Source organism: Grus americana, chromosome 8 (genome assembly GCF_028858705.1).
Source record: "Grus americana isolate bGruAme1 chromosome 8, bGruAme1.mat, whole genome shotgun sequence".
Taxonomy (NCBI): Eukaryota; Metazoa; Chordata; class Aves; order Gruiformes; family Gruidae; genus Grus; species Grus americana.
Genome location: NC_072859.1, coordinates 24,149,445 through 24,176,894, shown reverse-complemented (window position 1 = coordinate 24,176,894; position 27,450 = coordinate 24,149,445). Strand labels below are relative to the sequence as shown.

Below are 27,450 nucleotides of genomic sequence, written 5' to 3'. Positions count from 1 at the left end.
TTTTGAAATTAGATTTATTACTTGATCAAATTGAAAACAATATACAGGCTACCAGAGTCTTGATTTCATCCCATGTTTGCATTTAAAAAAAAAAAAAACAACCAAAAAAACAACCAACCAAGCACAACTGCAGACATGTCAGACAACAGGAGCCCAGTTACAGAACGGAAGAACAGAGATGCATGGGAAGCCTTGGGATATGTGGCTATGCTCCTCAAACAGTGCAGAATCAATTCAACCCAGCTCAAAACACTGGGAAGAGAGAGAAGGAGCAAGGAGAATGGGTCCTCCTACTGACGGTACTGTCTCTGGTCATCTGAGGGGTCTGTTGATGGAGAAAAGAGGTCTCCCAGAAGTCCAGCCACAGGCAGAAACACTACTGCAATCAGGTGCTTTACAAAGAATAGAGTCACCTTTTTAAACCTTATAAAAAGTAATCACTGGCTTGCCAAGCTCATCCTGAATCAAGAGCAAGCCACTATTTGTTTATACTAAAAATGCTTTTTATGGGTCCAACCTGAACCAGTCACAGATGGAAGCTTCATGAAAAGTGAAGTGAGGAGGTCAACTGCCTGCAGCATCACATGCAATGGACCTAACGAAGGGCCATCAGAGCTCCCGTGGGGCGTATTGAGCGTGATCTCCTACTGAACACATTCAAGAAGCACCTGCCTAGCTGATATGCTGACAGCACCTTGTCCTCACTGGAATGATGCTGTAACAGGGATAGATACACTTCCAAAAACAAACCACTGGAGAAAATTATTATCATTCAAGATCAAAGTACAGGTAATGGAAAGCATATGTACCTTCGAGACAGCTACTCTGTAAAGAGCTTTTATTGCTGCCTGTTATACTTCAAGCCATAAACCCAATTGTTGTTGCAAAGTCAAATAATACAGACCCTTCAAACATCAGGGTCACCAATTTTAAGTTCACGGGGAGAGGCTAAAATGCAGTTCAATCACTGCTCACATTTGAGCCATGCAGCACAAGAACTGACAGGAAAAATGGGAAGGCCCTTTGTCTCAAGAGTGCAGGATGGCAGCGGTTTCTAACACAGTGCAGCCAACTGACAAGAGCAAATCTGGAGCCCGCAGAAAACGCAGCAAAATAAAGCTCCTCTTCCAGAACAAATACTAGGCACAGGAACTCCTGAAAGTCACTCAATACTGTTAGCGGTGGATGGCAAAACCTGCTGCAGTTGAACAACAGCACTCCAAATCCAGCTGTTTCATACTAGGTCATCATTTTAGAACGAAGCTGTTGAGCCAGGTGTTTTGCAGCACAGGTAGCTCATGGCACCTAAAAGGTGCGTTTAAGTTACATGGCAGTTTGGGAAGAAAGCCTGAACACAGGCACATTTTCTCTGGAGGGAGAATGGCCGATGATACGAAGAGTATGTTTTTCAGTAATGTACAGGTAGTGTTCAGCCTACAAGAAGCTAATACCAAATCTTAAGATACGCTGACAGAACAGAGGCAAGTTTGTTAAAGCCCTGCCAGCTCTTCTCCACGTTTGCTCACAGCACATCACTTCAGAGAGGCTTACGTACAAGCTAAGATGTCAAAGTGCGATTTCATTCCCGTTGCCTAGACCAGAGTAACTGCAGCTACTAGACTTCAGTCTTAGCAGATCCTAGTTTTATCAAGCCAACTATCCCATTCATCAGAAAGCGATTTAATACCCTGAGACCAGGAGTTTTGGACATGCGGAAAAGAAAAAAAAAAAAAAAAACAACCAACCAAACAAACCCAAACAAATAAAAACCCAAAAACACCACCACAAAGGAAAGCCACTATTTCCTTTCAAAATCTGTTTAAGCCTTCCAATACTGATGAATGAGGTATCCCACCACAAAAATGGGACAGAATACCTCTATGCAAAATAGTGCTTGTGCAAATCTTTGCTATTCATATCAGCCTCCTGACCCTATAAAAATGTAGGGCTAAGTAAGATTTTCTTTATAAAAGTTGTAGTTTATTTCTTTTCTGATCAAGAGTTGTATCACTACACAATACTACATTTTATTGCTAATCACAAATCGATGCACTGGGGTTTCAGAAGAGTTTGGTTTATAGCGTTCCTATGTAACAAAAGGGAAAAAAGAGTTACAAATCCAGACTTTGCAGACACATTGCCATGTCCCTATAGAAGCAGGGATGCATTAGGTCTGTTTCACTAGAAAATTCTCTTTAACTGTTCTGGAGAACATGGAACCATAATTTTCTCCAGCAGGAAAAGTCACCCCATCATTCCATGCAAAAAGAAGGTGGCCAATCTGCTCCACATCCTAAAATCCCTTTCCTACAGAATGGGAAAGGAACATGTATTTACACGACTCCTACTGTGGTGTGTTAATGCTTAAATTACTAGGAGCAAGTTGGCACATCTTCCAGGTACACCTACTCCCCAGCTTAACTCAACTTCCTATTGCTGGGGTAGCAAGTTCTCTCCAACACAACTGAGATGTGCCCTACTAATACTCTATAAAAAACGCTGCGGTAACCTTTGCCAGACAGCAACACAGCAGCACTCCTGCTTCAGAAGAGCATTGCACAGCCTTTCAGTAATACATACAGTTCAGTGCATGCTTTATCTGTCTCAGACCCAATATTAGCTGTTGTAAGCAAAAGCCTGCGGCCACATGACAGACAGCGCTGCCACAGAAGACGTACTGCACTGCTTCAGATACCCCTGCCCTGTCATCCCCAATACTGTGATGCTTGGATTTCACGAAGGGAGAGTTAGGACTCTGTCCCTTTGGTTATTATTGCCTTAAAGAGGGCTGGGAGAACCTCAAAAGAAACTCTTTGGGAGCTGAATGTCTGTTGGGAGCTGAATGCTTATTCTTGTTAGAAGGCTGCACTGCGCAGGGCTCCAGACAGATTTCATTGATTCTGAGGCACATACTATTACAGTTAAACTTAGGATTAGAGTAAGTCAAAACAAGTATCAGAACAAAAATATTAAATGGAGGGTTAAATAATTTGTCCTATAGGATTCAATTTCACATTTCACCTGTTCACACAAGCACCTCCTGTCTGCTTGGATCTGAACAGCCTACAGCTCAACCCTCAGAAAGGAGGTGCTGAGAAACAAGAGACTGAAGCTGCTTGTGACAAAAAGATGGATATAAATATAAAAAGAGGTTCAAATTCAAGCACCGGTAATACTGCCTGCTCAAGCCCAGGTGTGGTCACCAGGGAGACTCCCAAAATCAGGAACATTATTCAATTAAAACAATAGACCATACTATTCTGCAGCTGCCAAGATTCCTGGCTACAACTCCCATAAGAGTTTGCCACCTGTCAAAATTGTCTCTAATAGAAAAAGCAAGACTGCTTGACGAGATGAAAGCGGACACCCCCAAGCTGGCTTATTCAGTAAGGACCCAACTTCAGACCAGGAGTCTGCAGGCATCAGCTTCAGCAAATGGGATCTCTTTCACTATCCAACAGCTGCCTTTCAGCTACTGCAGAGCATCAGCTTTTTAGCTTCCTTAAAAAAACAAAACAAAAAAACCCTGGATTCGAAGCATCCAAATATGGCCTGTTGTACTGGAGCATTTAAATCCTTGGGGGAGGTGGGCATCTTCTTCCTCTGCCACAGGCAGCGCTTACTCCATGATGGCCCGGTACAATGCAGGTTCAATGTAATCTTCACGGTAGCGTGAATTGATCACTCTTTGTCTCTTCCTCTCTTGTCTGACCTCCTTCTCTGCGAAGATCTCTGTGAAGCGCATATCTGAAGCTATCGACTAAGAAAAAACCCAGAATTAGTTACCAGAACACAGATCAAATCCCTGCCTCCACATCCTCCTACTGCATGTAGGAAAGAACCAAGCCAGGACACTTGGGAACATTCAGCCTTCTTCAAAAACTGACCAAACACAAGAAGAAAAATATTTAAGAAACTAGATTTAAAAGCGTGGGGATAAGTTTAAGTGAACCATAATCAGAGATCTAAAGAATCACAGGTTTCAAATTCAACTGTTTAGCTAATTTAAGTTCACAATCACTTTCTTAAAGGAATAAACACCCTCATCTGTTCCAACTTTCAAGCAGTCTAGTACATTTTGTGCCTTATGGTATGTTTAAACACCTGGTCACAGGATTCAGCTATGATACATTCTTTCATAAACCTCCAACATCCTGTGTGCTTGCCAACACCATAGCATGCTGTCCATAGTTACGGTTTTTATAGTGGAAGGCATAAAGCAACACAACAGGGAGCCAAAGGGGCTGTGCGATATCCATCCCTGGAGATAATCAAAACTTGACTGGAAAGAGCCCTGAGCAACCCTGCCTGCCTTCAAAGTTACCCCCGCTTTGAACAGGTGACTGGAGCACAGACCTGCAGAGCTCCTTTCCCACCTGAATTATCTTACAATTTTAAAAAATGGCTAGTTCTCTTGAACTACTAAGGGCTTTTCAGAACAAAGGGTAAGTGTAGAACTTGCCCGTTCTTTGCGATGGGAACAGACAACGAAACCTACGAATACAGGGAGGAAAGGGAATTAACAGGCTGTCTCAAACAGCGACTCTATGCTATAAACTCCCATCTCTGCAGAAGAATTAAAGTCTTTCCAGAGAGAGACAGAATTTTGCTTTTGTAGCCTGATCAACTACCCAGATTCACAATGATGGAGGAGAGCATCAGATTGTAATCTGCTGCTGCCATGCACTCAGCTTGCAGGACAAATTAAGTTAAATGAGTTTCTTTAGTAGAAGTTTGCACCCTGTTTACCTACCAGCCTTGACTTCACTCTCTTAGGAAGCTCCTCTTCAAGAGTATACACATCATCCCTTTTCACCATCAGCTGCGAGCCATCCTCAAATTCCACCTAGAAGAAAACCCAAGGTTGTTCTGCCAGAAGTCTCAGAAGTTAGAACCCTCCCACAGCTACCCAGAACTTGCCTCCTCCTCCCCACAGAGGCCTCTCATGAAATAATCTTCTACCACTTGCATTTTAAAAGATACACATGCAGGTATGCACACTGCGACAGACTTTGACCAAAACCTCACCAATCCCAGGACATTAAAAGTAGCCCAGCAAGTTTTGGGATATTCTTGTAACACCTGACAAGACAGTCTGGCTGGTCACTTTAAAGTGGCCTGGACATTCATCCTTTTGGAAGTGTGCAAGGCATGATGCACTCTGACTAAACAGAGAAAAGCAAAACCAAACTTATTTTAAGTAGTTCAGGCTACAGGAACAGAGTCTGCTGAAGAACTGCAGACCAACATTTTTCAGAAGCTGACACTTTGAAGTAGGAGGCCAGATATAAGTAGAGCTGCAAGCAATCACTTTGCTCTTAACTCCACCAACTGTTACCAGCATCTGGCATTGCTGACAACACTGAGTAACTTCCGCTGAAGTGTTTAAACATGAGTCCTCTATAGCTCTGCTGGCTTTAAGAACAGCTCTGTTAACATAATCAGTTTGTTATGAATGATGAATTTTCAGACGACAGTTCTGTACCTGGTACATCTGGATGGCATGTGATGCAACAAACTTGGCTCCATAAACTTGTCCATCCGTCCATCTCACCTGCACAACTTCATCTTCAGCAGGGGGACCTAACTGAAGACAGTCTCGACTCTACAGCATGAAGGAGGAAGGTGGGAGAGACACGGAGAAGGGTATAAGCAGCCTCCTTTTGTGAAGATTCAGCGAACGACTGGGGCGTCCATCCTAGTCACACTGCACACCACCCCAACAATTACTCCATTTTAGGGATGGAGAGGTAGGCTGAGTGACATCCATCTATGTCATCTGTATTTAAATCCCAACAGTGGGCCCAACTTCAAAGTACTTCATGCAGGAATGGTATGCAAGTATCAGCAAATTTTCCTTCAGACCTACCACTGCTAAGCAGCCAAAGAGCTGCTGCACTCCCTGCTACACCTGTTCCTATGTGCCCTCAGTTAAGTGAGTCTCATGTAACACCCCTGAGGCATCTTGCAGCACATCTCAGCCACAATGTGACCTAGGGTTGGAACAATTACCGAATCCCCTGGTGTGTCTGCTCTGCAGCACCAAGAATTGACTCGCACCATGTGCCCTCTACCGGAGCCAGACCCCCACTGCAGAACGTACCACAATGTCTTCTGGATACAGGTTATCACTGAAGGAACCATCATCGAAGTTGACCTCGTAGAAAGTCTCCTTTGCAAGGCTGACCACTTCACATTGATAGAAGCGGCCATTCTTGTGCTTGCTGATGACTATCTGTCCAGGTGACAGATCCTGGAGTGCAGCCTTAGCTCGCTGAGAAGGGAAAAAAAAAATAATCACTTTTTACACAATGACTCAATAAAGAACGTGTTGAGGACCGTAGCTGCGGTGCTGACAGACAAAGCAGCAAAATGAGGTAAGTAACTCTACTCAAGACACCATCAGCTGCATTTTCAGAAAACTTCTGTCTTTGATATTTCAAATGCTTAAAGCCTGATCTATTAGATGCAGCTGTTGTTAATTTGCTTAGTAAATTAAACTCTCATTCTTCAGAGCAATGCAAGGCCTTTACAGTAAATATTGTCTAATAGACTGTTGTGGTTTTGATGGCTAAAAGGGTTACATGGGAGCTTTATAAATTAATCAATCAATCAATCACTTAAACATTAAATTCTATGACCACTCATGCAGCCTGCTAGAGTCCCAGCACTAACTCCTGAATATTAAATATCACAGCATAAAATCCACTGTTATTCCTTATTACAACAGCCACAGGAAGGATGCAATACTCTCAGTCCTTCTGGGCTGCAAACCAAAATACAATGAAGGATCTGACTAAGATCACTCAGAACAGGAGCAAGGTTGAGATCAGAGTCCAAGATCAACACCGTTAGATTATATTGAACATTCTGAAAGAGACAAACTTTTCAGTCACTCCGAGAATCTGCAGTTCAAATCCTGGAAGTCACACACCTACTCACCTCTGCCTGAGACGGAATCTTATGCCTGAAGCAGGTAATGAAGACAACAAATGGCCAGTCATCAGGCTGCATCATGACTCCTGCTGCTTGGGCACAGCTGACGTGAAAGGATGTGGGACATCGACCATGTGAGCACTGCACACAGCAACCTGCAATTCTCTTTCTTCTTTTCTTGCAGAAGATGCATTTCTGTGGACAGGAAACTAAAGGTTATTGGTTGGCACTAGCTTTTACCCCACACAAAGGGCTAGCACTAAGTGCCTGATACTGTGCTATTTACTCTCTGTGAGAGCACTGCTACTTTCTGATTAAAAAGAAGCAAAAGGCTACCAGTTCTAGTTTATGACAAGGCAATAATTCATAAATTTAGAGTAATCCCACAGATGAAACATGTACATTAAATATCTACCAGCTCAACATGCACAAAGCATACCACCCAAGGATGCTAGCAAGAGGAGACCTTGGATTAAATCAGTCTACAATGCTCAGAAGTCAACCAGGCCTTTCAGCACTTGGTTATTAAGTTACACAGAGCAACAAGGTTAGAATAATGGGCAAAGACCAGAGACCAAAAAAAAAACCACCCCAACAAACCAAACCACAGAAGTAACAGTTAAAATTCTATCACTACTATGAGTGACCTAATTACACTTTGGTCAGACCTAACGGGGGTTGTGAGAAAATAATGTTATCTGTAATGCATTAGCACTTGGAAAGCAGTTAAAATCATTTTCGCCTCAACACTGAGCTGTTAGAAGAGTTAAGTACAGTTGCTTTCTTGCTGAAGACATTCACTCATTATACAAATGTCTTGCATATCCTGAAGCATCTCGGTGCTCAACAGCAGTCAATAAAGCAAGTCAAATATTAGGGATTAGAAAAACAAACAAATCAAATATCACCATTACACCACTGCATAAATGTCATTTGCTACATATGTAAAATTGTGCCCCCCTTGCTCGCCCCTCATCTGAATAAGCTTGTATTAGAAAGGTTCAAAAAATGGCAACAGGGACAAATGCCATTTCCCGTACAAAGAAAAGAGCAGATTAAATTCTTCAGTCCAGGGAGAAGATGACTTGGGGTTAGAGGGATAAGCAAAGTCTTCCAGATTCTGAACAGACTGGCGAGACACTTTAAAACCTCACCAGTGAGGCACAGGTGATTCTTACCAGTCTGAAACGCTGCAGGGGGATTTTGCCAACATCTACAGGACTCCGCTCTGCAATGTTCACAAATTTTGCCTCCAGTACAGCTACAGCACACATCACATGAACCCACCTGTCAGGACAGAAGAGGGGAAAAATAAATTAATATGCATTAGGCTGACAGAGGACACTCTGGAGTTTAAGTAAATACAGTTCTGTTGAAGTTTGCCATATAAATCACAATAAATAGTCTCTGAGAACTATCAGTATAATCTTCCTACTGCTAGTAACACCGCACATATGGGGTAAAACCAAGACTTCTTCATACTTCCAATCTACTCCTAACAGGCTTAACAGGAGAGCTATTTAGCATGCCTTGTGCTGGCTGCAATACGTGCATTAAAAGCCCGCCAAATTAGTTTATTCCTTCACAAACCTGTCCAATAGCAACTGCTCAGTCCCTACTGAATTACTTTTGAGACTGTGAACAAGAGGTTGAGGCTCCACATGGCATCCACAAAATTTTGAGGCCAAGTTTCAGTTACTCCATGGTGCTACAAGTCTGTCCCACTGCTATTTTGCATGAAATAACTTCAGATGATCCACCACACTAAAGGACACAAGACAGGCAGTTGTATGCAGTATACTTGCTGCAGAGGTATCCTGAATTTCAATAAATTCAAAAAATTTCAATTTTGCTACTTAAAGCTACAGTTGTCCTTTGTCTCCATCGCCACCACACATTACATGGAGAAATCAAAATCCTCTGTGAGATGGTACTGAGAGATGTTATCTCATCAGGAATCTTATTTTTATGTGGTACGTTATACTTCTGCACATTACACCTCTGCAGTATAAAATGCAAAGCAATTAACAGCTACTGTCAACAGAATGAGTGAGGTATTACCTGAAGGGATGATGACTGCTGCATGTGAAGACAACGAACACACTTTATCATAGCCCCCCAGTAACACAAGGTGTGAAAGGTGTTGTTGGTCACTCCCTTACACCAAACATGGACATTGGCTTTACTAGCTTATGCTCAGCTACTTAAGGGAGAAGCTCAGTTCCCAAGACCAAAAAAGCTGGAACACTCACTTGTCATCATTGGCTCTCTGCAGTGCTCCTCCACGTAATGAACACAAACAGCAGTCCTGGCACAAGGAAGAAAGCATTAGCTGAAGGAGTGAAGTCCAGAGCAGTACACTTATTTCAGGACTTCCTCCTCAAAATGCACGTCCAGAGGAAGAAAATGGTTTCACTGTCAGAAGAGAGCTAACCGCCTTGTACAGATCAGCCCTTTAGCTCTCAAAAGCTGCTGCCCTTAAGGCAACAAATACAGACTCCAAGTCTGCTGAAGGCAAGCAGACCTTCCACCGAAGACTTGTTCAACTCGCTCTTTACAGGTTCCTTTTACAACCACAATACCCTCTATCAATTGAGAATGTGTAAAAGGATCTGGAACAAACACAAACAAATACAATTTGAAAGGTTGACCCGTTCTGCTGATCTAGAGCCTATTTAGCTTTCTAAGGGAATCCCGTCCTTCTTGCCATCTTCACATGTGCACATCTCCCTAGTTACTAACAGAAGTTACTTTCTGGTTTAGAAATAGTAGCTACCATAAATTAAAACAGACAATGAACCTATTCCCACATTCATGCAGAACACCTCTATGACTCAAGTGAGCTCAGCATCTTTGCACTAGGTAAAAGGATTATATCACTATGGCTTAAAAAGTGCCAAAATACAACAGACCGGCTCCTAGGCATTCTCTAAATTGCCTTCTTTTCACAGGAGGGAATAATAAAAAAACCCCCACTATGGAAATTAACTTTGCAGCAAGTTCCCAGATGTACCAGATTCCAGCTGTGAGAATCTTAAGAGAAACTTTACCTCTTCTAAGGCATTTTCTGTACACCTGGAGCACATCCAGTCTTCAGTGGCCTTGTCAGGGGATACACCATAACAACCTAGAACAGACGCATCTCACTTAAACTCAGACCCATTCCCCTAGGGCCCAGAAGCAAAGCAGAAATTGAAATCCATGAGCCTAAGGATGATGCTGTATATTTCAAGTTATCCATGCAGCAAAGTCTCTATTTCAATGGCCAGCACTCACGTATAAACCATTCAGACAAGGGCTGAACTTGGTCTATTTGTACATTAATCAGACTGATAGAGGCTTGCTACAATGTACAGACTTACTACAGACAACGTCAGAGTTTACAGTTAAGTCTAGATGCACTCACTTGCATGAACACAGACATGGCAGTTCTTGCAGGTGATGAGGATGCTGGTTCCATCTTCCTCTAAGTAGGGGGTTGAAAGATTGAGGTCAGTGCTGCAGCCAGTTGTAGTAAAGCACATTTCAGGAATCAGGGGTTTGGTTCGGATCTTCCCATCCACAGCAGCTGGAGTTACTCCGGAGTTTTGACTGTTGCCTCCACACTCTGCCTGTGAGGGATGGACAGGGAATTTAAGTTTTACAAGTAAAACTGTTTCACATCATCTTTTCTCACCCATTATTCCATACATAAATCCAGTTTAAAGAAATTAAGGTGCTGAAAGATTAAGAGTTAGTAGGTTAGGTGAAAATACAGTTAGTTTATAAAATCCTCAGCTGCTGCAGTGAAGGTCTGAACTGCATCCTTCTAATGAGCAACAAGGTACACAAACTGCATCTCTTCTGACAAGAGATGGAATCATCAAGCCCACCTCATGCTCAATAGGCAACACCTCTGCTGCACCCTCCCACCCCTTAATACAGAGGATCATAATACTGCTGTCTAACATTGTACTTTTATCTTACCTCAATATGGGAGGATTATCATCACGCAAATAGATAGTACTGCAATCCTCCCTTTCCCCCCCCCCCCAGTGTAATGCTGAACAAGTCTAATGGGCTTTGAAACAAATTTGTTCCTTGGAAATAAGCAGACTAAAAATGCAGTTTCCCAGTTATAGCTCAGGAGAATTTCAGGCTAATCTTTTGTAATTTATTCATCTAAATCAACGTCACACCAAACAGCAATTACATGTAAAGTTTACAGAGATATGCTTCCATTCAAGTTACTCTTCTTAACAACTAAATAGAAATCAATCTTTCTCTCTGAAGAAACGTTTCAAATCATCTTTTGAACCTCATAGGCCACCACAAAAGTAGCCTGTCTAATCTTTTAAAAATATTATTAGCAGAAATTGCAGTAGCAGAATGAAGCTGCACTGTCGCTCCTACAGTGCATCAAAACATAGGGGGGGAAAAAAATAGTCCAGGTAAGGATCACAGTTGGAAGGGAACTGATGTGTTTTCAACAAGTCTTGTTTATTCAGATTCTGTAAAACTTACTGATTTACACCGAACATTGCATGTCAAACAAAAGACTAAATGATCGAGGCAAATCTATATCAAAGTTGAAGAAAGGACTTTTTTCCAAGCAGCTAGACACTTTTCATATTCACAAAGGAAAAGTGAACATTTGTCTGGCATTTTGTGCCAATTTTTTATTTGAATGGGTAACTGAAGTGAGTTACCAGACTTGCTACAGACTTTCTGAAGTTGGAACAAAGACCCTAACCACAGCTCAAATCTTGGAGGAGTTTCTGCCTCACTGCCTGGTGTAGACTGACATTTGAAAACCTGAAGCTAGAATTTTCTGCTTAATAGCATTTAGAACTAAAGAAGAAGCTAAAGAACTTAAACTGTCCTCAAACTGTTTATATACTGTCAGCACCAGAGAAATCCATGTACTATGCAGCTCTATATAGAATTTCCAATCCTCACAAGAACCTGCTCTCAGAAATAGCAAGATTGAACAGAAACTATCATCTATGGTTTTCATAGAAATTAGGAATTATATACAATATAAACCCTCACAAAAATTTGAGGTCTTTATTTCCAAAACAGTTGTGAACATGTTTCTAGTGCCATCATAATAATACAGTGATCTCAAATGAATCAAAAACGTTTAGCATATGGGAAGGGACAAACTACCTCCAGGTCGAACATGCAATCAGACAACTATTCAAGCTACCTTGGAATTACTTAGCTTAGGTACAACAAAAAAATTCAGCGTGGGACTCCTGCCTAAGCATTTAGTCACCATGTCAGAGGGGTTCTGCAGCCCATCCCAAGCTATGCATTGCTACAGCCACACTTTGTTAAAGCATGTTTTCACATGCCATAGCTTTTGTCAATATGGATATACTCCAAGAAAACAGCTTTCCATTTATGCCATCCACAAACACAACCCTAAAGTTTTTTGAAAAAGTGTAGAAGTGAAGGTGTCAGTCCGGAAAAGAGAAATGGGATTTTTATAGTCAGCTCCAGCAACATTCAAGCTCCATTCCGTGGTCTGAGCAAAAGCTACAGAACACATAAGCTTCTGCTGAACAGCTGAGTGAGCCCCTGGGAACCCACGGGCGGGCCGTCACCAGTGTGGTGAGGTTCGCTGGAACAACTGGTGCTCTCCTGGAACAATTCCTTGGGAAGACTGCAACACCAATACAGCTTTTGTTAACTGGCAACATACAAAACGACATTTTTAAAACCATGCATCCCAGTGGCAAGCTATTCAGTTATCTCTATGACAACATTAACAGACTTGGTCTATGTACCTGGTACGTCTGGAAGAGCATACAAACAGCACAGTAAGGAGACTGCTGAGCCATGGTCCGATTGTATTCCTTTTCAGCCTCAAAATTTGGTGGCCGATTCTGCCACAGCTGGCTAAGTGGCTTGGCCCATGCTTCTGTCTCCTCAGCCTCTTCTTCAGGAGTTAGTTGCTCTGATGCCTCTGCAGTAAGAGATCATTAACTTAGTGATTATGTGTCCTTTTATAGATACTTAGTTTCATTTGCAAGAAGGGGTAAGGCAAGAAGTTATGAATGGAGATGAAAGAAACAGTGCCAGAAATAAAGTTGACAGAAGGGTGATGGGAACCAGTAACTTGGTGTCCTTTTTAAGGGGCTTCTATTAATCAAGCATCCGTGCAGACACAAGATATTGGGTGAGAACAGCACCAGCTCCAAATTACATCAAGACTAAGGCTGTCAGCCAAAGAATCTGGTGTTTTGTTTGGTTTTTTTTTTTTAAAAAATCATGAATATTTACATCAATTACCGGAATGCTCCAAGGCAGAAACAATTATGCAACAGTCTCTGGTACTGGTTTAATTTTCCTTCCAGAGCTGTGACTTTCCAAAGAATGGAACAGGAAAGAAGAGATTCAAGAGAGAAGTTTAATGATGCAAGCACACACACACACACACACACACACACAAAAAAAAAAAAGCACCTTGTCTAGAATGCAGAGGTGTCACTTGCTGACTCCTGTTTATCACCACTTACTTAATGCAATACCCCACACTGCCCACAGAAGCTGAGACCCTCCCTACAGTTTCCCAAAGAGCACAAGGCTTACATACCATCATCACTAGTGCAGTCTTTAACCAAGAGTGGGTGATGGCGCGGGAGCTTGCTCAATGGCTGGCGACGACCCTTGGACTTCTTACTCTCCTTCATTGATCTTATGTACTCCTTTGCTACCTGAACAAGGAGAAGCAATTCAGCAGTCAATTAGCACATGTCCTTTTGACATTATTTTTAAAGGAACTTATTTTTAAAGAAGCCTCCACAAAATGCACGTGCTTATGTGATTTTATTTCTAATCTAACAAACTAACTTCAGCTCTAAACTAGCTGAGTTTTTGAAAGAAAAGCTTGCAGCACTTTTGCTAGGGAAAATGAGATAGAGCTGCACTAGCTCTGTTGACCTGTTAGAATAGAGTCTTTTGACAGGTCCCAGCATAGCTTTTCATGCAAGTCTGTTTATATAAGAATCGTGTAAAAGACAGAAACAAAGAAAGGCAAGTTGAATGGTTCAACGTAGAAAAGCCATAAGATGTCTCATGCATTCTGGAGAAATCCCCAGTTTCTAATTCAACTTAAAAATTCAAAATTTAAAAAATAATAACTAATAATAATAAATATTATTATTAATAATAATAATTTAAAAAGTTTACAGATTTCATTGGCATCTCAAACTAACAGGCTTATTTTAAATTAAGGAAACTTTCCCCCCCTCTCCTTACCACGTGCATTGACGTCTTTCCAGACAGACTGGAAGAAGGAGACTACAACAGTAGTTATTTCCTCCTCCTTATGTAAAAACCAAGTGTCACACTGACAAAACTACTGCTAACCTGACAAGCAAGGCAATAAAGGCAATGATTTTAACAGCCCAGGAAGTCTCTCAGTAGATAAGAACCCTTTTTTTTAATCTGTTTTTCCTCTAAGAGCAGAAGTAAATCTTAGATTAAATGCATCTCACATCTTTTTAAATCTCTTCTTTTCATAACAGAAGCCAGAAGAGAGCGTAACAATCATTATCTCTGATCTCCTATACAGAGTTGGATATAAGACTTCTAAGAAACAGAAAGGCTTTTATTCAAATGGAAATTAACATTCCCAGTTACCATCTGATGGAAAAATTGTTTCAAAATACACCATATGGGGAAAGTGATCTACACCCATTCAAAATTTCACCTTTTCCATGTATGGAGTATGTAGCAGAGACATTAGTATCAGCAACACAATTTCTTTAGTTTAAATATCCATGAGAACTCTTTCTCAGTTTCAGCTTAATTATCAACAGATTTGCACATTTGCTGTTCGAACTTCAAAGACATAATCATTATCAGCCTCTCACTCTCTAAACACAGATTTAAAGAGGGAAACAAAATAATTTGAAAAGACACCACCAGGTAAGATTTTAACTATTACAACCTTCTCTTGGGTTATCTAATAAAACACTCACTGGCAATGTTTAAACACTAGGATTTATATTCTCCCAAAAATTTTTGTTCTACTATTACTTTATTTTTAAAGGGGAAACGCACAGATGTACACGTATATGTGATTTTATATTAAAAAAAATCCCTCGTATTAATGTGCTCGTAATAAAGACTGGATTGAACTAGATTCATTTTAGGTACAAGTAGGTGTCTACAACTATAAAAGGACCTGAGTCAGCCTGTAACACTATCATGTCAAAACCACCAAACTACCTTCTCCCTTAAAGCAGTTAAATTGTTTAAAGAAGCTCTCAAAACAAGCGATCTCCTTGTTTTCTAGAAGAGGGAAGAGTATGAGACTTTCATCTTAATTCTCATTTGTTTAGCAAAACCCACAGGTAGTAAAAAACACATTAACAACTAAGCAACCTGCTATGCAAACAGCAATGGAACAAAAACGTAATCTGCACAGATAGGATGTTTTGTCACAGGAAATCCATGACCATGTAATACAGCCCTTAAGCTTTCAGTACTCTTGCCATTCATACCTCTGCTAGTTCTTGTTCATTCACACTGGCGGTGGCACTGGCTTTCTTTCCTGAAGTCTGTTCGTTGTCAGATCCGCTGGCATCCCCTTTAGCATAGCTATGGACTGTAAGCACCCCAGCTGGCCCAGGAAGAGTTCGTTTTGCCAACAAATCAGTCGATTCAGAGTCTGAAGAACCAGAATACACAGGCGAGCTAGGCTGCATGCTGGAAGTTGTGCCCTGCTTCGAAGTCGTCAAAACTGAAGTGGAATTTGAAGCATGTGAAATGGAGAGATCCAATGCAGCTGCTTCTTGCTCTTCCTCTTCTTCCTCCTCAAGCTTCACTGTTTTCAGTTCTTCAAATCTGGCCGAGTCCACACGATCTAGAAGAAAGGATATACTGACTTTTTCTAAAGCCTGGGCAGCAGAGAGAATACTTGTGCAGCCACCTGCACAAAGCCAAACAGGAAAGCAAACTACTACACACAAAAAAGTGACATTAAGTCATGTAAAGAGCAGATCATCAATTCGAATACCTATAAACTCATGGGTGGCTGAGAGAGAGAGGAAGAAAGAGAATAAAAGCATCTATCTGCTCATTACCTCTTCCAGTACAAGAACTAGGGTATATCAAACAAAACTAGCATACTGTGAGTTCAAAATAAAGAGAGATGATCCTTTATACAGCGTAGCTGAACAGCCCAACTCCTGGCCACACGATGCTGTGGGTAAGAGGTTACAAGCGTTCATGGAAGACTTAATATAAGAAAAATAAAAACCCGCAAACCAATAAAAGATTATTAAATACAAGCTGCAAAGGGCTGGAAAGCAGAATAGTAGAGAGAGGCATCACAAATGTTTGCCTTGTTCTTATATTGTTGCATAGGCCCCTTGCTCCTCCCCTAAGAGCAAGGGTAACTGACCCATGACAAACCACATTAATTTTCCTCCAGCCTAGATCACAAAATTATAAATAAAACATCTATACAGCATACCAAACCCACACTACTAGGAAGCGTGCATGTTTTTACTAAGCAATTTCTATAAACAGGTCACACTACACAACAGGGATACAGAGGACCTTAGACTACTGAGACATCCAATACACTTCTGTATGCAGGCAGGCAAAATAAAAAGAGCAAAAATCAGAAGCTAGAAACACCCACTTCTTAAGCAAGTCTCATGCAATACTACCTGTTCCTTTCAATTCAGCTGAAAGGCAACATCCCCGTGACCTACCTGGTCAGTCAGTCATTGAAGCAACTACAGGATGAACTGCTAGATCTCTGCTCTGCCCCAATGCTTTTTTTTATATAATTCTCTCTAGGGAGTTATCCAAAGATAGGCCACAAAAGCTAACAATTTCAGCTGTAGCTATTTCATTTACTCAAACTAATGGCACAAACATCAGACAAAACTAACTAAAGGGCACAACGTAAAATTGTTCTAGGTGCGCTCTCTGGCCTTGAAAAAAAGTCAAAGGGTAATATCTCAAGTCTCATCACAGGAAATTTCTGAAGTGCTTACCATGGCTCTGACAAACTATTGTCTGCTTTTTTGGCCATGATAACATTCTACTGACTAGCATCATATGAGAGACTGCTCCAGAATCAGCTCTAGCAGCTTCTCTCCCTGAAGAATAATACCCTGTGGCCTTGTACCAGGATAAAGCTTGACACGCAGTTACCTGGAAGCTTGAGCCCTTGTTCACCTTGCTGTGGAAGTTCACTTGCAGGTCCCTCACGAGGCTCTGCCATGTCCGCTTCATACTGTGCGGAGCTCAGCTCCTCCTTGGGAAAGGCCTCGCTCTCACTCACCTCCTGAGGCACTTCCAGGCAGACCCTGTGCCTTTTTGTTCCTATGCGATGCCTGGGGATGCTGCAGAAGACAAATCCGTATGTCAGGTTACCAAACACGTAAGCTTGTTGAATTTGTGCCTGGAGGCACAAAATACAGCCTGGTTTGGATCAGTGTTTTATGAGAGAGCATCTGGCAAGCCAAATAGTTTCCAAATTATTCTGAAGTGTTTTCATTGCCTTTAGGGAAGCAGAGTCAGCCATCCTCAGGGATGACTCCTCAGCATCTGTTAATCATGTATTAGGCAGCTATGTTCTAGTGGGGCATTCTTTACCTTAAAGAACAACAAAAAACCCAAACAAAACCCAAAACAAACAAACAAAACCCAACAAGAAAACCACCACAAAATCCAGCTTTAGGAATAGTAGCTGACACTGGCTGAAAGATCACTGAACTGCAAAATATAAGATGATTAACCTGTCCATCTTCAGCAGCTAGGAACTGCACACTGATGCTGCAGCTTGCAGCACTGATAGTACTGGAATTTGCTAGCAAGTACTGTCCCATGATCCCAACACACCCCCTTTTTCTTCTGGCCTCCGAGCATATGGTGCACATTTCCAATCCAGGCTTTGGACACCTGCCCAAAGTTGAAGAACTACCTTCCAAGCTAGTGCATTTCCTAACTACCACAGACCATCATCAATGTGGATTCAAATAGTAAATACAATTAAGAGTAAACCCTATTTCTAAGAAAACAGACTACTGCCAACGCTGACTGCTGTTGTTCTATCAGAATGGCAAACATTCAATGGCAGCTGGGTCCAATTCCTAATAATCCAACAGAAAAGCAGAGGACTATATAAAGCACTACCTTTTTGTCTCATCCCCGTCCACCTCCTCTTTACATGTCTCTCCTGTTTCCATTTCCTCAGCACACTGTTTCCCATTCTTGACTTTTTGCATGAGATCCCCTTTAAGGAACTCTGCTGCCTCTGGGGTTGGAAGAGCATGGTCAATGACAGTCACGTCCTTCCCGGCTTTCCAAAGCTTGTAACGATCCGGCTGGTACTTCCTCACAAACACATCCATGGAGATCTTCACCATATCCTTCCGACACGAGCACTAAAGTCACAAAAATATTCAAGTAAGGCCACATACTCAAAAATTCTACTCTGCATTCCTATATAACTTGGCTTTCAGGAGCTTAACTGAAGAAAACATTCCCACAGTTACACATAATTGAGCCTCAGAACTCTCAAGACTCTTTCCCAGGAAGTCAAAAGGGCGTATATTAAGTTACTAAAAACTGGGCAGAAAAGCCAGCAAAAACGACGAAACAGAAAACCAGATGTTATCACAATAACTAAGAAAGAAAGCTCACCAGCCTAATTACAGAGCTGCTGGTAGAAGCTGACTGTTTTAAAATGAGGTCACAGACAAACAGTCAGCAAAACCAGAGACTAAAACGAAGAAGTTGGAGCCATACGGACTTTAGGCCTACCCAGCGCAGTAGAGAGTCCCCTCATTTGGACATAGTTACAACTAGTGCTTCAAAGCATTCACTTCAATGTTAACTTTTCAAACATAATCCATGTTCGTAAGGCATCTCTACAGGGGTATAACACTATCCAGTCTAAAGGTTCAGCCAAGATACTTATTTTGATAAGTGACTTAAGTTACCAAAGTCATACTTCTAGGCTAAATGGTCAATAAATAATGGTTAAAATATCAGACAAAATACCGTTGAGTCCTGACCACCAAGCACACCCTTATATCTTTCGAAAGACAACCAGTCCTCTGCTTTTCTTTGAAGCCTCACTTGATCTACGCAAAGCTAAAAAACATGTTATGTGCTATCCATAGTTGAAACAAGAACGTGAAACAGGAGGCTGACTGGAGATTGCTACCATATCGGAAAGCAAGGATCACATCTTAAATGGACAAAGCACTGAATTCACTCCCTCAGAACAAACATTGGGGCCTTAATGAGCAGCAGAGCATTAGGCACTGCGTTCAGGTTATTTGTACGCAATTGGATGGCAACAGACCACTTACCAGTACAGACTGCTTTCCGTACTCAATCCACCGAAGAGTAGCAAAGTTGGTAGATTCGGCACAGTTAAAGCCATGATTAAAGCCAGCATGATAGCTATAAGGAAAGGTTATCATGAACTCTCCAGCCTCCTGTGTCACCTAGAAGACAAATGAGACATCATATTGTTATTCACAACCTACGAGTCTACTTGGCAGGTCTGAATAAAAGGAGGTCCTGGAGCCCTCATGCAGTGTATCTGAAACCCCCAACCACAGATGGTGGTTGGAGTGACTTGCTGCCAACGGATAGACTTGATATTTATCTTCACTGTTCTCCTACTTACGTTAAGTATCTTTCACTGGAAAGCAATGCTCAGTTTTTACTAAAACACAACTGGTCAAAATAGCACAGAAGCGGTTATACATATGCAATACTCTGTGACACACTATCTGAAGGCCATATAGATACTCATCTGTATCAGCTACAGGTTTGGCTGAAGAGCATCTAAGGCCAAGTAAAACTTCTATCCACACATGACTTGGAAATTCACTACTGTTTTCTTTTGCTGTTCATATTCAAGTACAGCTCTCTGTCAGCCTTCCACTGCTGCCCTTCAACATTTCCCCACTGTCTAACAAAGATTCATGACAACAAAATCCTTCAGCCACCCGTGCAGATGTGACAGTACTTCTGAATAAGGACTCAAAAAACTAGATCATCAGTGTGTGCATGGCAGGTTATCACCTGAGAAAGTAAGGACATCTATAAAGTTATTAATGTAATGAAAAAGAATTAATAGGAAACAAGTCATATTTTCTATTGAGGAAGCAGATCACAACAAAATTAGCAGGGAACAAGTCTGGAAAAGAAAAAAAAGGAACAATCTCTCTTCACTGAATACACAGCTAAGCAGTGAAGTTAATCTAACATAGAATGTTGTGTATAGTTTTAAGTTAAAAAAGTTACATATATCACAGAATACAGAGTCTTTGTTTAAATAGTCCCTGACAGATTTTTCTGTCTCAAACTCTTTCAGACCCCAACTGCGGGATAAATGGAGGGGCAGTGAGAAAGGATTGCCTTATACCCTCCCTGTTCCTGTTTTCCTCTCTAAGCATCTGCTATTGGTTGTTGTTGGAGATGAGACAGGGCTGCATGAATCTCCTGACTGAGCTGGTATAGCTGTGATTACTTTTACACACCTTATCAAATGGGATGCCGTATTTCTTTAGAATTGATGGAGAGATGAGGGTCATCTTGTGACGAAGAAACGCTTCACAGCTTTGGGCACTTCCTGGAAAGAAACCTGTTTAAAATAAAGGCAAGGAGAGATGTTACCGTTCTGCTGTGAATTAAATTAATTTTTCAGTAATTTTCCCTAGGCCTACAAGTATGGACCACCTTATCTGAAGTGTGCTAGCTTGCATTACGAAGAAAAAGGAAAACTCCTGGAGATTTCTCTTTAACATATCTCCGTTTGAAAGAGCTTAAGAAAGACCGTACTTAGAAGGATCTTCCCTCAGCTATAATCTTCCAGTTCTAATAATCAGTAGTTAAGGATTTTCTCATTAAAAGTTAGACAGACCACAACTGCATTATTCCTAATACAATATTTCTCTTGTGTGTATACTATAAAAAAACAAACAGAAGTAACATAATCTATATTCTAAAAGGCAAACTATCAGTTCAGTCGTGCCAGCCTGAACGTTGCAGGCATGTTGTACTCTAAAAGTTACTGCAGTCCATCCCACCTTCCACAAAAGGCAAGACATGAATTGCCTGATTACCTTTTGCGAGTCTCTCCAGTCGCTTCCCATGCTCTGGAGGGATAGAGTACCTACAGTCACAACAAGAAGTCTGTTAAGTTCAAGTGACATGACAAAATCTCAAAGTTTGACTGAAAATCATCAACGGGCATCAGGGTATGAATTACTTAAAAAAAAAAAAATCCTCCATCTCTACACTGTCTCTTTCCAAGTTTGATGATATAAAGCTAAAAATCTTTATCAAGGACTTTTAACCGCTCTATCCTAAGAAAAAAAAAAAAAATCAAGAGCCAAAAGCTGACCATCTCCTCCGCTGACTTTTGCTTAAGTAGTCAAGGAACTAAAAAGTATGATGCATTTCATTCACAGATCTGTGCAGGAAAACACGAATTGCAAGAAAGCAAAGAGCACTTCCCAACCTGACTCAGGTCACAGCCATGTAATTGCTAGTATACTCAGTGCAAGGAAGAACACAGAGCAAGAGGGAAAATGGAATCAGTCTCATCTTAGTCTGAGCATCTGAGAAAGGTAAGTCAGATGCAATGTCACATCCTTAACATGTGCACAACTTCCTGTGTGATCTTTAGGGCTACGGTTCTCTCTCTCTGGACACACCTTTTTATAGGCACCACAAAACTCCTGGTTGGTTTGACTACAGTAAATAAAACCACCTGCTTAGTTTGCTTTCGCTCTGGAATAGTGTGCTATATTCTTGATAGAGTTCCTTGTTAAATAAATCAGACTAAGGTATCAGCAAAGTTAACTTCTTCCATATACTACTGTAAAAGAAGAAATGGCCAAATGGTTTATCTGACTGAACTATTCTGTTTCATGTTCCCATGCTGTTGCCACTGCATGGGGTTGTTCACTGGTCACATGGTGCTAGCTATTATTTTTGACTTCAAAGTTGTATTAAAAGGCAGCCAAAAATACTAGTTTCCAACAAAACTGCCATGGAAACAATTGTTGAAGTTGCTGGAGAAATTTATTTGTGAACAGAAGGGAATGATTCACTCTTAAAATGCAACCCATGCTACAGAAAAATTCGGGAGCCTCCCTTAAAAACAATCATGAAAGCTCAGGCACTGGATGAACCACTTGGCAAGATCCACTAGCCTGCTTCTGGATCTATGATAAATAGCTACATTTCAAAGTCTGTTAAAAATTGCCCCTTCCCCTAGTGCCTGCGTGTCAACAGACATATTACCTCTGTACGGTCATTTTAGAGCCTCAGAAAATCATAAGCAAGTTTTCCAAGCTCTAGCCCTATCGCAGCAGAGACCGTCCACCTTATATTGTAACTCTGAAGAACTCTTTACATCAGGACAGCAAATGGACTTTCTAGAAGGTGATCAAACAAATGCTACTGAGGACATGCACTGCTTTGCAGCTCCTTACAGGTTTCTAGTGTTCTTGTCATCAGATGCTACTGCAGTGAAAGATCAGAGGGATGGTAATTCCCTTAGTCAACTCTCTTAATTTCACAACTGTGACTCCAATATTTTATGGTATTGTTTTTCTGCATCTAGAAGCTTCCCTAGAAAAATCTTACCATGACTTGGGTTCCCCAAAATGCAAGTAATTAATACTGTAGAGATCCATGTCCTCGGTATGCCAAGCAAAGGACGTTTTCCACATGCCAAAATATAGGTAAGGAGTATTCACTCCTTCAATGGTTATGCCGCTTTCATTCTCCACGATATCCAGGATCGTGTTCAATCTGCCAATATTCCACGCGTCCACATGCTGCAAAACACAAGCCTCGTGTTAAACAAGTATTACGAAGAACAGAACCGCACAACTAAGACGACAGTTGCAAAAGCTACCAGACACTTGTGAAACAGCACATCAAGACAAATCATCTACTGGCACAGCTCAAACCATTAGCTAATTCACCCAAAACAAAGTTTTGGATGGTGTTAGCTTACATACAGCCATCTTTATGAGAAAAGAAAAAAAGTTATCAGCCAAGATCATGATTAGGAAGGAGAAATAATCATGAAGCTACAGACTTTACAGAGCAGAGAACAATAGTGTGAGCCTGAGCTGATGTGCTATTTAAAAGATGGCAGACTGAACCCTCTTGAACAAAACCACTTTTCTTTCCAAACATCTTTTAAAAGATGAGTAAATCATCACAATTTAGGAGACTAGCAAGCAGAACGCATACCCTTTTCTAATGTTTATCATCCTAACACATAATGGCTACAGAGCTGTCCCACAAAAATACATGCACTAGTGTGTACCAAAGCAGTACGCGTTCACTGATCAACACCTGAACTCTCATACACCTTTCAGGACAAAGCACCATAAAAGCAACACTTATGCAACAGCGGTTTTTGCCTTCTTGAACTAATCTGTAGTGCACTGAGGCACTAACAGAGGTCCCTTAAAACGTTACCTCTATTAGCCTTCCTTAACTATCTGGCTTAAACGGAGAGTATGTTATAAACGTACCGTTTATGGTGTTCCTGCCTACTCCAGAAGCTGGAACTCTGCTAAGTCTATCATTAACTCTTTCTGGAAGAGTCAAATGCTACATTAGTATTTATGGAATGCAATATACAAGGACAACCATTACTTGAAAACCAAAACAGTTTTCTTACCTTGTCATAAAGCGTGCCATTAACATCAGCACCATAGATAGGGGCATTGAATGTAAGGTTCTTCCAGTATTTTCGTTCAAGGTCTTCAAAGTCCGTGTAGCGGGGTGTGCAGTACCTGAACAAACAAAGATACTAAAGACGTCGCAGTCTGATACTTGACAAGTCTAAACCAACGCTCTCTGCCACTGAAAGAACTGAAAGCTATGACAAAAATACCAAATACATGTTATCAGCCAGACCCGTCTCCCAGAACAGCAGTCGGAAAGCCACAGCTCTGTTCCTGTGAGACTTGGGAACAAAGGATCAGGAAGAAAATTAGTTTCTCCATTTCTCAGTTTACTTTCATTTTTGCTTTGTGCACTTCTCTTGGGTCAGAACAATCTCACTTTCTAGTTGTAGTCAAAACCAGAAGTGATACAAAGAACGACTTGAAGAAAACCCAACCAAACCAAACCCAAAGTTTTCCGCCACTGTAAAAGTAACAAACATCTCCAGACTCACCTGCTAGCAAACTGGTGAAGCACACTCAGTTTACCAAAAAAATATCTGCTCCTGATGTCCATTCCCTGCTAACTATATACTGGCCTCTTTGTGCAGCACTGAGGAGTCAAAACTCTAACATCTATTTAACATGTGTGTGCACATGTATATTGCAGACAATTACATATGCAGCATTACAGAGTAATTTTCAGTAAATTATTGTATTTGAGAAACAGAATCCTACGATATCTGACACGTACTGCTCTCGCAAGACAAAATAAGCTTTAGTGGGCAGAGTGCTGGCAATTCCAATGCCATTTCCAAACAGTGATTTCTAGGGCTGTTTTGCTTACTCCTTTTAAAGTGATCTTTTCTCTGTCCTTTTTCATGTCAAGAACATTCTTTTTCTCTACTACTCAGTAAAAATTTTAATGGTCCAGCCAGTGGGGACAAACAGACAAGAGTCCACAGCAGAAATAAAAAGTTCTGCTGGCATTATGTATCCTCTTGCCAAATGACACAAGTGACAAACGTCCCTGTCCCCACAGCCAGTTTTACAGGCACACCTCATCACCCAGGGCGTTACGTGCACGCCTCTGACCAGCACCGGTCTGTGGCGAGGACCTGGCCCCGGGGAAGTCGGGCAACAGGAACTCCCGCGGTAACTATTTGCACGGAGACGCGGGCGCAGACGTACTTGTCGCTGTTGGCGATTCTTCTGAACTCACGGACTGTCATGGCCTTCTTCTGGATGTTGTACTGCGTGAAGAGGCCGGACTGCCCTGTCACCACCTGCTGGATGGGCGCTGGGATGACGAGCTCGTCGATGTCATCGTAGCACCGCCGCGGCTTCCACTCCTTCGGAGGAACTATCTGCAGGAAGCAAAACACACCCGTTAATCGCCGAGCACACCGGCCCGGCCGCTGCCGGGGAAAGCATCAAAGTTGGGGAAGTCGGGCTGAACCCCCCGGCCGGGGCACGCCCGCCCCACCGGCGCGGCGGGGTAAACAAAGGGCGGAGGCGGCCGGGCTCCGCTGGGCGGACGAAGGCCGAGCCCGGTGCGCGGCCTCTGCCCGGGAGGAGGGTGGGGGTGTCGCACCTTGGCCAGCCCGGCGCGGTGGGCGCCCTGCGACTCCACGTAGGCGATGTACCGGCTGAAGTCCCGGAACTGCTCCATGGTGGGGCGGAAGGTCATGATCCGCGCGCTGGGGTTGAGGCTCTCCAGCTCCGAGGCCATGTTGCCGGGGCGGCCCTGCACGGAGGCGGGGGGGGTATGGAGGGGGGGGGCGGGTCACCCCGCGCACCCCTCCCCCACGCCGCCCCGCCCCGCCGCTCCGGGCGGAGCCGCCGCGCGCGCACGCCCCTCCCTCTCCGCCCGCCGGCCAATCTCCGCGGGGTCCGCACCAGCCCTGCCTCCCCATTGGCGAAGGGGGCCTGCCCGTCAGGACCACGGCTCTCTTTCCTCCTCACGGCGGAGAACGCCACCGATTCACGCCCCTCCCCCCCCCCCCCCAGCCGGGGCGAGCCCGTTCCGACGCGGAGGGGTTCGAGTCCCCGCCCGGCGTGCTCACGTCAGCAGGGCGTCCCTCTTCTTCGCCGCTTCAGCCCTCCCCCCGCTCCAACGCCCGGCCGCCGTATCCCTCCGCACCACGCGCCCAATGAGTCCGGCAGGCAGCCGACGCCACCGCGGCCGTTCCCCACCGCCCGAGCCCCGCCCTGCCGCCCCGGCCCGCCCCCTTCCCCTCCACCGCCCGCCCCGCCTCCGCCGCCGCAGCCAATCGCTGCTCGCTTCCGCTTCACAGCCAATAGGAATTCGACGGCCGGCCGGGGAGAGCCAGCGAATCAGGAGGCCGGGAGCGGGGCGGTTGCTAGGCGGACGGGCCGAGGGACGGGCCGGCGGCTGTCGCTAGGGGGCGGTTGCTAGGGAGGCCCAGGCCTACTCGAGGCGCCCGGGGAGGCCGGACCAGGCCGGGGGCAGCCGGGGCCTCCATGGCAGTCGCGGCGGGCGGGCCGGCCCAGCCGTGCCCCGCCCACACCCCGCTTCCTGGTCCCCAGGGACATCCACCAGGGGTGGGTGCAGAGCCTAGGCCCGATGGCAGGCAGCGCGACTGTTAAGTCTCGCAGCGACCCAGGGCAGGCCCGGCCTCCGCGGGGCTCCCCGGTCCTGCCCTCAGGGGAGAGGCCGGGCTGGACCAGCCGAGCGGGGACAGGAGCCTCGCCCGCTCGCGCAGCGGCCGTTCGCTGTCAGATGTGCGAGGCTGCAGCGTGCAGTCCCGGTGCAGGGGCCCTGGGCCCGCCCCGAGCGGCCGGTGAGGGCGGCAGGGCCCGGGGCCGGCAGCACAGGACACCCGGGGGCCTTCACGGCGCTGCGGAGCACGCAGCCGGTGCAGCCGGTCGTGCAGGCACGGTTAGCGCTGTCGGAAGTGCTGGGCATTAATCCTGTATAAATGGGTGCTGCAGTGAGCTAATGGTTTTTGGGCGCTGAGTGGTGACACACAATAGACATGTGCCAACTGAATGTATTAACCGAGCTAATTGCACTCCTACGATTGCTGTCTGTAAGCAAAGCCACACTACAGTTCGATACTACGCAAACTTCCGGCAGCAACGCAACCTGGGGCTGGACCGGCGCCAGGCGCGGCCCACGTGAGGGAGTTTCGCCAGCGCAGGTCGGTCAGATGATAGAAACGTGGAAAAGTCCCCTGTGGCCAGCATATGTCGTCGATAATGTGCCGCCGTTGTGCTGAGGATTGGGAGCTGATGGTATGGCTTTAGCAGCAAATGCTTTCAAGTGCGGACAAGGCTGAATGCTTGACAGAGCCTGCCAAGGGATACTGACTGCCCTTGGCCGGGACTGGCTGCTACTTTCACAGTTCATGTTGTACTAAATGCTTTTTGAATGTGTAACTGCCAATAGGCAACCCTGAGAGTAAGCACAACCCACCAGAAAGAGCTCATAACCATCTTCAGAGACCACCCTCGGTCCCTCATGCCTGTCCTACCTAAACAAAACCCTAATTTCCCTGTATGTTTCTCCCAATATGTGTTTCCAGCAGTGTCATGCTCTGGCATGAAGCAGCCCTGAAAGCCAACCCAATACAGTGAACTTTCCTGTGGTCTGCTGCCTCTCTGACCCACTCAGATGCTGCACTGCCAGGCGTACGGACCAGAACCCCAAGGTGGATTAAAAAAAAAAAAAAAATAAAATCACAGCAGGCACAATGCTCAGGCTCCTACAGCTGGAGGGGAAATTTTACAACTGAAAATGGCAATGTTGCTGAGAGCAGGACTGTGGGGGAAGGAGTTGCCAAGCTACTGTGCAGAGTAAGCTCAGATTTGTTCAGTGGTGCAG

At 43.7% G+C, this 27,450-nt stretch overlaps 1 protein-coding gene across 1 annotated transcript; it reads right to left on the bottom strand.

The window, feature by feature from the left end:
* KDM4A (lysine demethylase 4A) lies at window positions 1–25,815 on the bottom strand. Its single transcript, XM_054833425.1, has 22 exons — window positions 25,670–25,815; window positions 25,198–25,350; window positions 24,795–24,970; window positions 23,618–23,732; window positions 22,564–22,757; window positions 21,033–21,082; window positions 20,448–20,551; window positions 19,266–19,403; window positions 18,082–18,332; window positions 17,098–17,288; window positions 15,432–15,793; window positions 13,517–13,637; window positions 12,708–12,886; window positions 10,343–10,547; window positions 9,987–10,063; window positions 9,189–9,244; window positions 8,115–8,223; window positions 6,943–7,131; window positions 6,104–6,274; window positions 5,486–5,605; window positions 4,754–4,846; window positions 1–3,760 (listed from the first exon to the last, which is right to left on the bottom strand). The coding sequence occupies exons 2-22, from the start codon at window positions 25,333–25,335 to the stop codon at window positions 3,620–3,622; spliced, it is 3,180 nt and encodes a 1,059-aa protein (XP_054689400.1). The 5' UTR covers window positions 25,336–25,350; window positions 25,670–25,815; the 3' UTR covers window positions 1–3,619.
* Window positions 25,816–27,450: the final 1,635 nt, after the last annotated feature.